This window comes from Condylura cristata, unplaced genomic scaffold, assembly GCF_000260355.1.
Source record: "Condylura cristata isolate star-nosed mole 26May11 unplaced genomic scaffold, ConCri1.0 scaffold00007, whole genome shotgun sequence".
Classification (NCBI taxonomy): Eukaryota; Metazoa; Chordata; class Mammalia; order Eulipotyphla; family Talpidae; genus Condylura; species Condylura cristata.
Genome location: NW_004567108.1, coordinates 4,452,493 through 4,465,504, shown reverse-complemented (window position 1 = coordinate 4,465,504; position 13,012 = coordinate 4,452,493). Strand labels below are relative to the sequence as shown.

At 42.8% G+C, this 13,012-nt stretch overlaps 1 protein-coding gene across 1 annotated transcript in view; it reads left to right on the top strand.

Moving 5' to 3' along the window:
• The window catches only part of DNAH5 (dynein, axonemal, heavy chain 5), a 177,687-nt gene that overhangs the window by 76,447 nt on the left and 88,228 nt on the right, over positions 1–13,012 (top strand). Inside the window, exons 38-44 of the mRNA XM_004678397.1 lie at positions 578–772; positions 1,758–1,892; positions 3,267–3,374; positions 5,341–5,494; positions 7,977–8,123; positions 10,691–10,932; positions 12,377–12,398. Of these exons, the coding sequence (XP_004678454.1) occupies positions 578–772; positions 1,758–1,892; positions 3,267–3,374; positions 5,341–5,494; positions 7,977–8,123; positions 10,691–10,932; positions 12,377–12,398 (1,003 nt within the window). The remainder of the gene's footprint in view (positions 1–577; positions 773–1,757; positions 1,893–3,266; positions 3,375–5,340; positions 5,495–7,976; positions 8,124–10,690; positions 10,933–12,376; positions 12,399–13,012) is intronic.

The following is a 13,012-nucleotide window of genomic DNA, read 5'->3' as shown; positions in this document are numbered from 1 at the left end:
AGACAGGGAGCCAGAGAGAGATAGATAATAGATAGATAGACAGACAGTCGGACAGACAGATAGACAGAGACAGACAGGGAGCCAGAGATAAATAGACAGACAGACAGACAGATAGACAGAGACAGACAGGGAGCCAGAGAGAGATAGATAATAGATAGATAGACAGACAGTCAGACAGACAGATAGAGACAGACAGGGAGCCAGAGATAGATAATAGATAGGCAGGCAGACAGCAGAGACAGGGAGCTCTAGTCCTGTGATGGGAACTGGTCTCCGCTTTGTGCTCTGAGCTGCTGACATAGCTGTCACTTATGCTGAACTGGAATAAACAGGTTGAAAAATGAATGCATGAAATTATTATTTAATATTAAAGAAAAAGAGACTTCGGTGCTGAACAGAGCTCAGAGAAGCAGCTTGTGGCCTAGCTCCCTGGTTCAGGGAGTGGGAGCTGTCGGAGTTGCTTCTCTGTCACTCCAGGTGTGTTGAGGGCAGAATGAATATTCCAGTCATAACATGCTGATGCGTGTGGCTGCCCCACGACCGTGCTGTTTATCCGGAGGTTTTATGTTCTGTGTAGAATCCTGGCTATGCTGGGCGGCAGGAGCTCCCTGAAAATTTAAAGATTAACTTCCGCTCTGTGGCCATGATGGTCCCCGACCGGCAGATCATCATCAGGGTGAAGCTGGCCAGCTGCGGCTTCATCGATAACATTGTTCTGGCCAGGAAGTTTTTCACGCTTTACAAGTTGTGTGAGGAGCAGCTGTCTAAGCAGGTATGAAGCTTGTGAAGCTTGAAGGTCTTGTACTTCACCATGTTTCAGTTTTTTTCTTCAGTGTAAGTTTCTCATTTTGAAATGTTGTAGACCAGGGATGCTTGACAAAGGCACCTTATTGACGAATAGTAGCAACCTGTATCATCACAAAAGGTAGCTCTATTTTTCACTGCCATATCGTCTTCCCCAGTAGCCGGAGAATTGGTTTTTAATTTCTCGATGTAGATGTGTTAAATCTGGCATGGTTAGACTTCTGTGCATGTAAGGGAATGTAGCTACTCTTCTTCGTCATCACTAACGCCCTCTCTCCCTGTAGATAATCATCACAAGCGAAGTCTCAGTTTAATTCTGGTTCTGAATTTTAGCTTTAGAGACGTGAAGATGCTTTCTTAGGCATGGTTAAGAGGTCATTGCTGGCTAGTGTCATGTACAGGTATAAGAAGCCAGTCAAAGTGTCAGATAAAGCCCAACTGAAAACTAACCCTTGAGAGCTGACTATAGAAATGAGGCTTCCAGAGAGAAAGAGCAGGGGAAGAGGTGAGAACAAAGTGGGGTGGGGGGCACAGTGGGTTGTGGGTGCTTTGTGAAGGGACCAGACTGGTCCTGACATCTGAGGGGGAGGATCCTATGTCCTCAAAATATAAATGACAAAAAGTAACACACCTTCAATAAATAAAGGAGACTCGCGAGGACATCTGTGCTCCCTAAGGATGTCTATTCCTGCCTCCCCACGTAGTCTGCTAGCTCTGAGCTCAGGGCTTTGTTGGATGACCAGAGGACGATGGTACGACCAGAGGACTCTTGAATATGTTCTATCTGCTTAAATATAATATTGATCAAAAAACTGACGGTTCCACTCACTGTACAGGTTTTCGAAAGGCAAATCGGTATTTATTCATGACTGCAAATTGGTTTTCTGCTGCATTTACAGTCTCCATGGATAGGTTCATGTGGAAAGTAACTGGTTGAACCTCAACTCCTGCAGGTGCATTATGACTTCGGGCTGCGTAACATCCTATCCGTTCTGCGGACGCTGGGGGCAGCCAAAAGAGCGAGCCCCACAGACACAGAGTCCACCATCGTGATGCGTGTGCTACGGGACATGAATCTTTCGAAACTGGTGAGATGCACAGTTTGGATGTTTCTCCACTCAAGTATCAGTGCCACTAACCGGATGACTTACGTTTGGCAATATTTAGTTAAGATGTTTTTGTTTTTTTTTTTTTTTGCAAAAACCCTGCCTTCAGATAAAGTGCAGGAGACCATAATTCTAGATTGTGCTTTTTCTGAAGTTATTACTGAGGTGACATAGCTCATCTAAATATACCTATTCCGGCAGAATTGAATGGGTATAAAGAAATACACACAGTAAGTTTCCAAAGACCTTGAATTATTTTCATGTTTTAGAATGAAAACTTCTTTTTTAAAAGTCTGTCCATCTGGCCCTCCCTGCTGGTGCAACAGGTTAGGATGCAGCACTGCAGGCTGGCTTCAGCTGCTTCAGTGTGTGTTTGACCCCCGCCCCGGAGGTGACCCACATGGCGCTGCAGACCTCTCCTGACCCACCCGCTGCTCCCTCAGCAGTGTACTTCAGTGGATCCTCCTGTTCTGCTCCCCGCTCTGTCTCTGGTGAAGCTTCTCACCGCCTCTGCACCTCTGGCTTATACCCCAGTTCTGTATGCATGAATAAATAAATCTTAAAAAAAAGAAAAGTCTGTCAGTCTTGGCAGGAAATTGTATATAATTCTCTCTGCATGAATCATTTTACAATCTCTTATTTTACAGCAGACTGATCACTGATTTCTGCTATCAGTTGATCTTGTACAGGGTGACAGAATGATATATTTTTATTTCCAAATAAAATTATGAAGTTAATTCCAATTTATGAATTTCTATGATCTCATTTAAAAACATCCTTTTAACTTTAATTAGAAATTTAAGGGCCCTTCCTGGTGGCTCAGTGGGTTGGGACGCAGACTGTGAAGCTGGCCGGGGCCGCTTCAGTGCGAGTTCGATCCTTGGCCCCAGGGGTGACCCACAGGGTGCAGCAGTCCTCTCCTGACCCGCCTGCTGCTCCCCTCATCAGTGTACTTCATTGATCTGCCTGCTCTGCTCCCCACTCTGTCTCTGGTGAATCCTCTCACCGCCTCTGTTTGATTGAAGATCTGTATCCCAGTTCTGTATGCATAAATAAATAAAGTCTTCAAAAAAAATTAAAGAAATTTAATTAGACTCTGTAGCAGTTACCTAAAGTGGCTATTTTGTGGAAAGGTGAACATGTAGGAGGTATTTTCCCTTCCTTTTCTTCCCCTGCTTTTCCTCCTAAATAAATTTAATTTATGAAAATTTTAGGTAGATATCACTCAACTTCACTGAAAGCGCCAATTTGTTTGTGAAAGGTAATGATTAAACAACAGCCTGTGTTGGGTATTGGCAGTCTCTCTGTGAAATGCTTTGTACCAGATCGGTGGTCTAATTTTCCTTTCCTTTATAGATTGATGAGGATGAACCTTTATTTTTGAGTTTGATTGAAGACCTCTTCCCAAATATTCTGCTGGACAAGGCAGGCTATCCTGAACTGGAGATGGCAATTAGTAGAAAGGTAATAATATGTCGCAAGGCACAGTGTGTGGCCAGATTCAGCTGCACTTAGTGGGACTCACGTAGCCTGCTGTGGCCCAAATCTGTGGGTTCTGAGAACAAAGCTGAGGCTGCACCTCCCACTTGCAGAGACCTACCTCTCCTGCCCCCTCCCCTGCGCCAATGAAGCTCTTCTGCCAGGAGGTCTCTGACCACGGTGCAGATGCCATCCCATTGCCCATGTGTTCTGGCCCAGTTCCAGACCCATGCCAGCTCCGAAACGCTGCATGCATGGTAGGGCTGAAGGCGGGGCTCCGGCGGTGTTCTTGGGGTTTGCCACTCGGCTGTGTTCTCCAGGCTCCTGTCTCGGCATGTCAGTTGTTTGTGTTTCCAAGGGCTCCTCACACATCACTCTGGGTCTGGGATCTCTTACGATTTCTTCCTTGGGCTCCGAGGGTCCACCCCACCGTGCGTATCATCTGAGTTATCCATGGTGTTTGGTTAACTTTACTTTTGAATAATCTTCCCCGGAATGGAAATGAGTCATGCGAACCTTGTCTCAATTTGATTTCCTATGAAAAGAGTTTGAAAAAAATACTTTATGGAAGTTGTGATTAGCTCATATTTATGAAATACATTCGAATTCTTGAAGATATTTTTAATAAAAGCCAAATATTCAGTGAACATTGTGCTTAAAAAATCAGTATAGAAAACTCCTAATATCCTTCATGATCAAGTATGCTAATTCATTTTGCGAATGCTTTATTTATCATGACTGAATTAATTATAGCATTGCCTCAAAAGCTAAATACAAAGTAATTTATAAGGCCATTTACATTACCAGATTGTGGTATGTAAAAAATCTAGGGAGCAAACAATGAGCATAAAGTGATATGTGATTATGGTCCAAAATTATTTTGTTAAACAAAAAAGTTACTTACAGTGGGTTTGAGCATAATGGTAGTTGAGAATGTGACCTGGGGACTGAGATTTCTTCATATCCCCATCGTGAAATAGCCAGTCACCACCCACCACCCACAATGAGCCCCCGGTACCTGTTCCCTCTTCCTCCCCCACCCCCCGTAGCACCATTCTCTTGCTAGAGTTGAAGGGTTTGTTCCTGCTTCATTTGTTTGCTTGCTTTCCTTCATAGTCCATAAGCAGATTTCATCTTTTTTTTTGGCCAGTTGTTTTTCCCGGGCCCTTGCCTTGGGTTTTTGTTTTTATTTTGTTCTTTTTTTGTTTTTTCATTACTTTTTTATTTTAAATTGATTTCGTTTCCCCAGGCCGGTTGCGGTTGTTTTTAATAAGGTTGAGAAATTTTTCGGTTTTGTCGGTTCTTTTTTTATTTTATTGGTCTTTTTTTTTTTTTTTAAGATTTATTTATTTGTACATACAGAACTGGGGTACAGGCCAGAGGCTCAGGGGCGGCAAGAGGCCTCACCAGAGACAGAGTGGGGACAGGCAGATCGAGGAAGTACACTGCTGAGGGGAGCAGCGGGTGGGTCAGGAGAGGTCTGCCGCGCCATGTGGTCACCTCCGGGGCAGGCGGGAATCGAACTCATGCGGAAGTGGCTTTAGATTCTCAGTGCTGTGCTTTAACCCGCTGCACCACCAGGGAGGGCCTATGTATATGTACTTTTAAAAGTAATTAAAGCAATTAATTTTATGTTATAAAAAATGCCACATAAAATGTACCACATAAAATTTACCATTTTAACTATTTTAAACTGTATAGTTCAGGGCATTATATTCCCATTTTTATGCAGACATCAGTGGCAGATATCTTCAGAATGTCTCCATTTTCCCAGACTGATATGGCACTCCCACACTGATACTACACACCCTGACTGATATGCACACCCATTAAACCAGAACTCCCTTCCTTTACTCCCCACTCTACATGTCCGTGTTCATTTTGAGCACAATGGTAAGTTCAAGTATGGTTGATGTGGGCCAGTGTGAGTATTTGCGTGTGTAATTTTCAGGTTGAAGAAGCTGGTTTAATCAACCACCCTCCTTGGAAATTGAAAGTCATCCAGCTGTTTGAAACTCAGAGAGTGCGGCACGGCATAATGACCTTGGGGCCCAGTGGAGCAGGGAAAACCACGTGCATCCACACCTTGATGAAAGCCATGACAGGTAGCCGCAGCTTAGCTGTTCCTGGGGGTGACCCACTTCAGCAACTGTGACACAGATGTAGTTGCACTAATATATTTTTTACAGGATAAATGTGGCTTGATTGATTATTGGACACATGTTAGAGATAACATATGACATTAATGGACCAGAGGGAGAAAACGTCTTTAACTTTATTGAGCTACAATTGACCCAGGAACTGGCATGAGTCTGATGCCTGCGCGTGCTGGTTTGACACATTGTAAGCTGGGCAGTGATCACCACCTCTCCGGCCTGCCTCAGGGTTACCTTTTCATTACCTTTTCTTCTGTGATGAGAACATTTAAGCTTTCATCTCTGAGCAACATTCAAGTATGTGAGGCATCATTATTAGCTAGAATGGCCATGCTGTGATTAGACCCTCACACTTATTCATTAGGTATTTGTATTTTTTTGGGAAACATCTTCACCGCCCCCACTCCTCGAATCCCTCATCATCACCAGCGTCACTTTCTTTTTCTCTGACTTTGACCTTTCTATTTTTTAAAGATTTATTTATTTATACATACAAGTACTGGGGAACAGGCCAGAGGTGTAGAGAGTGAGAGGTTTCATCGGAGACAGAGTGGGGAGCAGAACAGGCAGATGGATGAAACACACAGCTGAGGGGAGCAGCGGAGAGACAGGAGAGGTCTGCCGCGCCATGTGGGTCACTCCCTGGCCGGGGATCGAACTCGTGCTTTAACCCACTGTGCCACCAGCGAGGGCCTGACTTTGACCTTAGATGGCAACACACAGTGTTTCGTTCCTCTGACTAGCTTCACTTAGCGTTAAGCCCTTATGTTCCCCTGCTTGTAACAAACAACCGAATGTCCCTTCTCACTGCTCAAAGAGTCCATTATGTTAATGTTGTTGTTCTCAAGGTGCCCTTTGTGACAGTCAGCTACAAATACACAGGTACAATGACCTGCAAAATGAGTGAGAATGTTCCACGATCAGATCCATCGTGTGGAGTGTGTCCGAGCTGGGGACCCACGACCTGGGTGCATTTAGTTTTCGCAGAGACAAGTCATCATTAAACTAGTTGCTGTTTATTAACTTGCTCTTGGTTTTAGTGTGTAGGACAAATATCTGTTATCTTGAGTAACACATTGTTCCTTGTTGAAAAGTAATTATCCAAAAGATCAAGAAGGTAATTAGATTGAACTTCTATTAGATCCATGTGAATTTTCACTCCCTTCACCTCATGGATTTGTCCATCAAGAGTTTCTTTGATGCTCTGTTCCTTGGAGGTTCTTCTGGGCCCTGTGCTGGGAATGGGGAAGTAGGTCTGGAAAAATAGCCACGTCTGTCAGGAGCTTGCATTGTGGCAGGGAGATGGTGCTTGTAAGTCAACATGGGTTGCTCTGAAGAGGTCGGGAGCGCTGTGCTGTGAGCAGAGCTAAAGATTTTATTGGAAAAGCTGAAATGTGACTGTTATGTTGAATTTCTGCACCATCGAAGATTTCAAAAATTACCATGATTTTATCTGTGATTAAAAAAAGATTTATTTATTTGTTATATAAGAATGGAGGTTCAGGAGGTAGAATATTTACCAGAGACAGTGGGCAGCAGAACAGGCAGATTGACTGAAATCCACTGCTGTGGGGAGCAGTGGGGAGACAGGACAGGTCTGCCACGCCATGTGGGTCAGTTCCCTCGCTAGGGATTGAACTTATGCTGTAGTGGCTGCGGACAGCTTCATAGTGCTGCACTTTCACCGGTTCCACCATCAGGGAAGCCCTGTCAGTGGTTCTGGAAACAGAGAGCTATGGACTAATTTTCTGAACCGGCTTGACTGTGACAAGTTTTCATAGTGCTCACACATGTGTGTGGCTGTATTCATTCACCTTTCACTCATTAGGTAACACTCCCATCACATTTTATGATCTTATACTTTAACCCACATGCTTCACTTAACTATTTATTAACCATGATTCCTTGCCTACGGAATCCAAACCATTTAAGAGTAGCTTTAGGGCTTGAAAGAGTCAAATCCCTTCCTGAAGCTGGCCACACACAAAAGTCCTTGATTCCTGCATCATTAGCTGAATTTACTTTTTTCCAAGAACATGTCTCAGCAGGTCAAAGTGGATAATGGAGAGAAGGGAACAGCATATCAGCTTTGGCATTTAAAATAGTTCAGCAAGAGATTTGTGAGTTGTGGCATTTGAAGAACTCTGGAAAACATTAATTCCTTCATCAGTTTCAGCCTGGTATCCTTTTTCTCCCCTTATATAACATACAGGGGTTTTTTTACAAAGAGAAAAAAAAATGCTTTGGTCAATAAAATATAATGAGGCTAATGATGTTAACTTGGAATGCAGCAAGACATTTATTTTTAATGGAACTTTGCATTTTTCATATTTTGAGCACCTGCTGACAGCAGATCGCCAATTAGTGTTTGTTACCCTGATGGTACTTCTCTCTCCTTGAGTTGTTTAAAATGTGGATTTTCTTGGTACAGATTGCGGAAAACCACATCGGGAAATGAGGATGAATCCCAAGGCAATCACAGCCCCACAGATGTTCGGTCGGCTTGACGTGTCCACGAATGACTGGACCGATGGAATATTTTCTACGCTTTGGAGGAAAACACTGAGGGCCAAGAAAGGTAGATGAGTCACAAGTATTATTTTTGATGTGAATTACTAATAAAATCCTTGATGAATTTTCAGAATCAGTAGAGCAACGGTAATCTTCATATATTGTCTTTAAGAAATCCTAAATCCGTAGGATATATGTGAATGTCAAAAATATTGAAATTGTTGATGAGTATATATAACCTTCCCCTCCCTCCATTTTGGTTAGAAAGAGAATTAGTCTCCTTTTGAAAAAGTATTTCTGTATGCTTCTGGCACCTTAGAATAAAATAGGTGGGAATGCTGTTAAGGAAAATGGTAGTATCAAATAAGGCGATTTTATCATAACTATTTCCACTGAATCCTTTTAGAATGTAACTCTTATTGAAGGATAACCTATCTTAAAAAAATCTGATTCTCTTATGAAATCACAGAAGATAAGGTTCTTTGGAAGAAAATTGTATCTACCAAAATGAGCCTGTATCAAACTAGCAAATCACTCTGTTTAGATCCTGGTGTTTGGTTATTGTGTAAACAGACTTGTTAAGGGTGTGGTTCACTCTGAATATGCTTGCACGTAAAGGTGCTATAAATTGAGTGATGTGTTCCCAGAATGTTAGCTTAGGTGGGAAGCGTCTTCTCCTGTTTTCCCACTCCTGAATGGGCAAGAGAAAGGCACAGTGAATGCAACTGGAGGAAGGACAGAGGAGAAAGACAAGCTATTTGTCCTGTTTCCATGAGTGTGTTGTAATCACTGTGTGCTGATGAAAATATAGGGGTGCCGTTGGAAATCTCTTTCAAGGGATGGCAGAACAGCCCTGACCTTCGTTATCAAACAGAAATGAACCGCTTCCTTTCCCATATTAAAACCTGTTGTTTATTTCTGCAGAGAAATCCCACTTTATTTCAGTCTGTCCCCACCATCCTGAGTCACCAGGGCTATCAATGTTGCCTCAAAGAAAAGGTGCTTATGAGGTGCTTTTTCTTCTTAAAATAGTCAACACACGCTTTTTCCCTCATCATGGATCCAGCAATCAATCATCACTTTATTGAAGCCTCGCTCAGTGAGCGAATTTAGGCTTTTCAAAATATTTTATCTGACCTAGAATTTGCCACAGCTCTTACGTGATAAATGTGAGTTAGAACTACGCACTTGGGCAGGGTGGCGGTGAGTGAGGGAAGCGTGTGTGGGAAACCCAGAGGAGCTGGGTCACGATGCCTCACCTACAGGGTGGAGCTGTGAGCCTTCTGTAATGTTTGTCACCTTCTTTGGCCCCAAATTGGTGCCCGTTGTTTTGTGCCTGATGTTCTTTTAAGGACGCTGGCAAGCTGGTCACTTTGGGCTCGTCAACTACTAATCATCACTTCTCAGTCCCTGCCCTCAGCAGCAGATGGCTAAGGTGATCGCTCCTCTTCCTTGAATCTCTTGCCCCTTAGCTTCAGGGAGACCTTACCTGCTGCCTGCTTCTACTTCCTTCAGTGGAAGTGTCTGGAAGTCTCTGTTCTGAGTGTTGCCCTCACACCTCTCATCTCTGTCAACACCTACCATGTAGAAGAAGCTCCTTTAGTTCATGTCTTATGATACTATTTCTAAGCTGACGACTTGCACAGTTTCATCTCCAGGCCCCCTCTCTCTGGAATTCCCAACTCCTCAGAACTATGGGGTGTCTGTTCTTGAAACTTAGGTCCAGTCCAGAATTGACTCCAGGGCCCTGTCTGTCTCATTCTGCCAGTGTTTCTGTTTTAAAAAGGTTGTTTTATTATTATTATTATTATTGTTATTATTTGGCTAAGACATTGGGTTCCATCATTATTTGTACCCACTGTAATCCAGTCCTATTCAGAGTATAGCATCTCCCCTACGCACCCACAACGGTGCCCGAAGCCCTCCCAAAGGTGCACGCTGCTCCTTCCCGCCTTACTGTAGTCAGCCTTGAGGGTTAGTTCTTTGTTTGGCATTTCCTGGCCTTTTGTGTGGCTGCTCTGTATTCCACATAAAGGTCACAACATCCAGTATTAGTCTTTCTCCCACTCCCACCCTCATTTTCTCCCCTGCTCTTGTTAACTGGGTTCAACTTCTTGCTGCTGCTGGAACACGATATTTTAAGCTAGGACCACATTGGGACCTTCGACTTCTGTTCTCACCGCCTAGAAGACCCTGCCTCTAGACCTTCACGTCACTTCATTCTCTCTTGAAAGATTTCACTGGCCACCTAGTCTAGAAGAGTTCCTGACCCTCTTATTCTGCTCACTTACTCTTCCCTTATGGTTTATTTGATTAGAATGTAAGATCTGGGAAGGCAGGACACTGTCTTATTTCCCACAACGTCTGTTGTCCATGGACGAGTGCTGACACTAGAAGATGTCCTTCATAAGCGAATGATTTTTTTTTTTATTTGTCTGTGGAATTTAACCAACTTCCATGTGAGGAACTGGAAAAGCCCTTAGTGATACAATGAGAAAATCAGTTAGAGGACAGCTTTCTTTAAGCATAAATAATGAAAATGACTGCACATTATCACACTTCTTCAAGCTCAACATTACATGTATGCACCTGTATGTGTGTCCACTGCCCATGCCTCTTTGATGAATATTCTAGGAGAACATATCTGGATCGTTCTTGACGGTCCAGTAGATGCCATCTGGATTGAAAACTTGAATTCTGTTTTGGATGATAACAAAACTCTAACCCTTGCCAATGGTGATCGGATTCCCATGGCTCCCAACTGCAAGATTGTGTTTGAACCTCATAACATTGACAACGCCTCACCTGCCACAGTCTCGAGAAATGGGATGGTTTTCATGAGTTCTTCAATCCTCGATTGGAGTCCTATCCTTGAGGTAAGATTGGAGTTTTTCTTTTGCACCATTGATGAAGAAATCAGGTCCCTTAGCATTCCCTTGGCAGGCATGCTGATTTGCTGCACTCCTTCCATAAACTGTATTTTAATGACTGTTTATGGAAGATGCTGGAATGCGCTGGGGCACTCCCTGGTTTCTCCAGGACTCTTTCATAATCCCTTTAGACCTGTGGTTTCCAACCTCAGGGTGGTTAGTAATTGCAGTGCTTTGCAAAGTGCATCAATAATCCCCCAAGTTTGTGACTAGTTAAGTAAAATTCAATTTAACTTCATCATGTTTTTGAAAGATGCTCATTTGCAATAAAGTTTGGGAGCAAACATCTTAAACTAATATTTGAAAAGACTATTAAAATTGCATATAAAGAAGTTTTTAGATTCAGTAGTCATAAATATATTAGTTTGACATATGTGCTTGGGAATAAAATTTCAGTAAACTTCAATTCATATGAAGGTATGACATCATATGTTCAATCATATGATAAGGTATGTTATGTCATGTATTGATTTCATTAGACTGCAATTCAGTACCTTCTATAATTTTTACTAGTAGAAAACTATGCTGTAAGGCAGAACGCTTATTAGATAAGCCATCAGTACAATCTTTTATGACTTTTCAAGTTAGACATAGTATTTGCAATTAAGTTTTTCAAGATGACTTCGATCAAAAGCTTAAAATTTTAATCTAAATAAAGTAGTCATTTTTTTAATGTTGACATTACATTCCTGCACTTTTTAAAAATGGATATGTCCTAATTTATAATAATGTCTTTACAGAACGTACACAATCATGGGTGGAAAGGGTTTAGATTTGCCGAAGCATGAAGAAACAAAGGATGGGTGTTATGGAGCAAAATGACACTGGCATATAGTTACATACATCACTAAAATGCTTCCAGAGATTTCACATTTCATAATTACACTTTCCATCTGTTAAGGGAAAAATAATCACTGATGATATCCCTTTCAAATACAGATGATTGGATCACACCTCAATCCAACTGAATTAGAATATCTAGGGAGACAGTACACAGGGTGTGTGTAGTAAACATTGCAATAGATTCCGACTCAGCAACCACACACAGAGCAGGCTTTAAGTGAAATGTCGTTTTGTGGTTTCCCCCAAATACTTCAGATTCACAAAGGCTTTTAAAAATACTTTCACACTACCAGCTAATGAATATTTAGTTTGCTGCTTATGAAATAAGCTTCGGTTACAGTCTGTGCATGCTCACATTGAATAAAACCTTTACATTAACACTACACGTACTTATTCGTTTTATGTGCTCTTCTGGGACGTAGTTTCTTTTTGCAAATGGTTAGGAAGAAGCCAAGACCACAAAGAGTAGGTTGAAGAGGCTGAGAACAGCACAAAGGAGTCTGAGCGGGCTGCTGGGCACTGAGGCCAGGTTGCTGACGTTCTTGAGAACCAGCTTCTGGAGCGGTCCCGCTTCATCCCCTCCACAGTGCTAGAAGGCTCTTGTCTCTGGACGCATGGTCAATTCGTGACTGATGAATGACTTGGAATCAACAACACTGTTGCTTCCGCTCAGTCTGTGAGAATGAGCGGACCTCTTGATGCTAAGTGACCTTGCCCCCTTAAGAACAAGTGCTAGTGGCTTGCTGAGGACAAAGTGCCTGCCCTCACGGAGTTTCCCAGGTGGCTCGATAGCCGCCTTCCCGAATGCCCTCTCCACGCTTTTCTTCATTTGCTACTGATTAAGCTAGAAGAAATGAGCAAACTCACGGTGACTAATTTTGTTTCCCATTTAAAAAAAATGTGGACATGGATTTCCTTTGTTCATCTTCTATTTCTTTTTCTCAATCATCTCCATATACGCCCATTCCCATTTCTTCTTGCCCATTTTAGTTGAGAGCTCTAGACATTTCTCTCTTGATTTCAAGATCTGCGGGGGCTGTCCATGAGGCCCCAGCTCGGGGTCCTGGCACTATGTAAGCTCTGTAGGCTGCATCCTCATCAGTAAAGGTAGCTCCATCCTCAGAAAGTTGCTTGAGCACCCAGTGGGTTCATGAGTGGGTCTACAGGGAGCCTGGCCACTGAC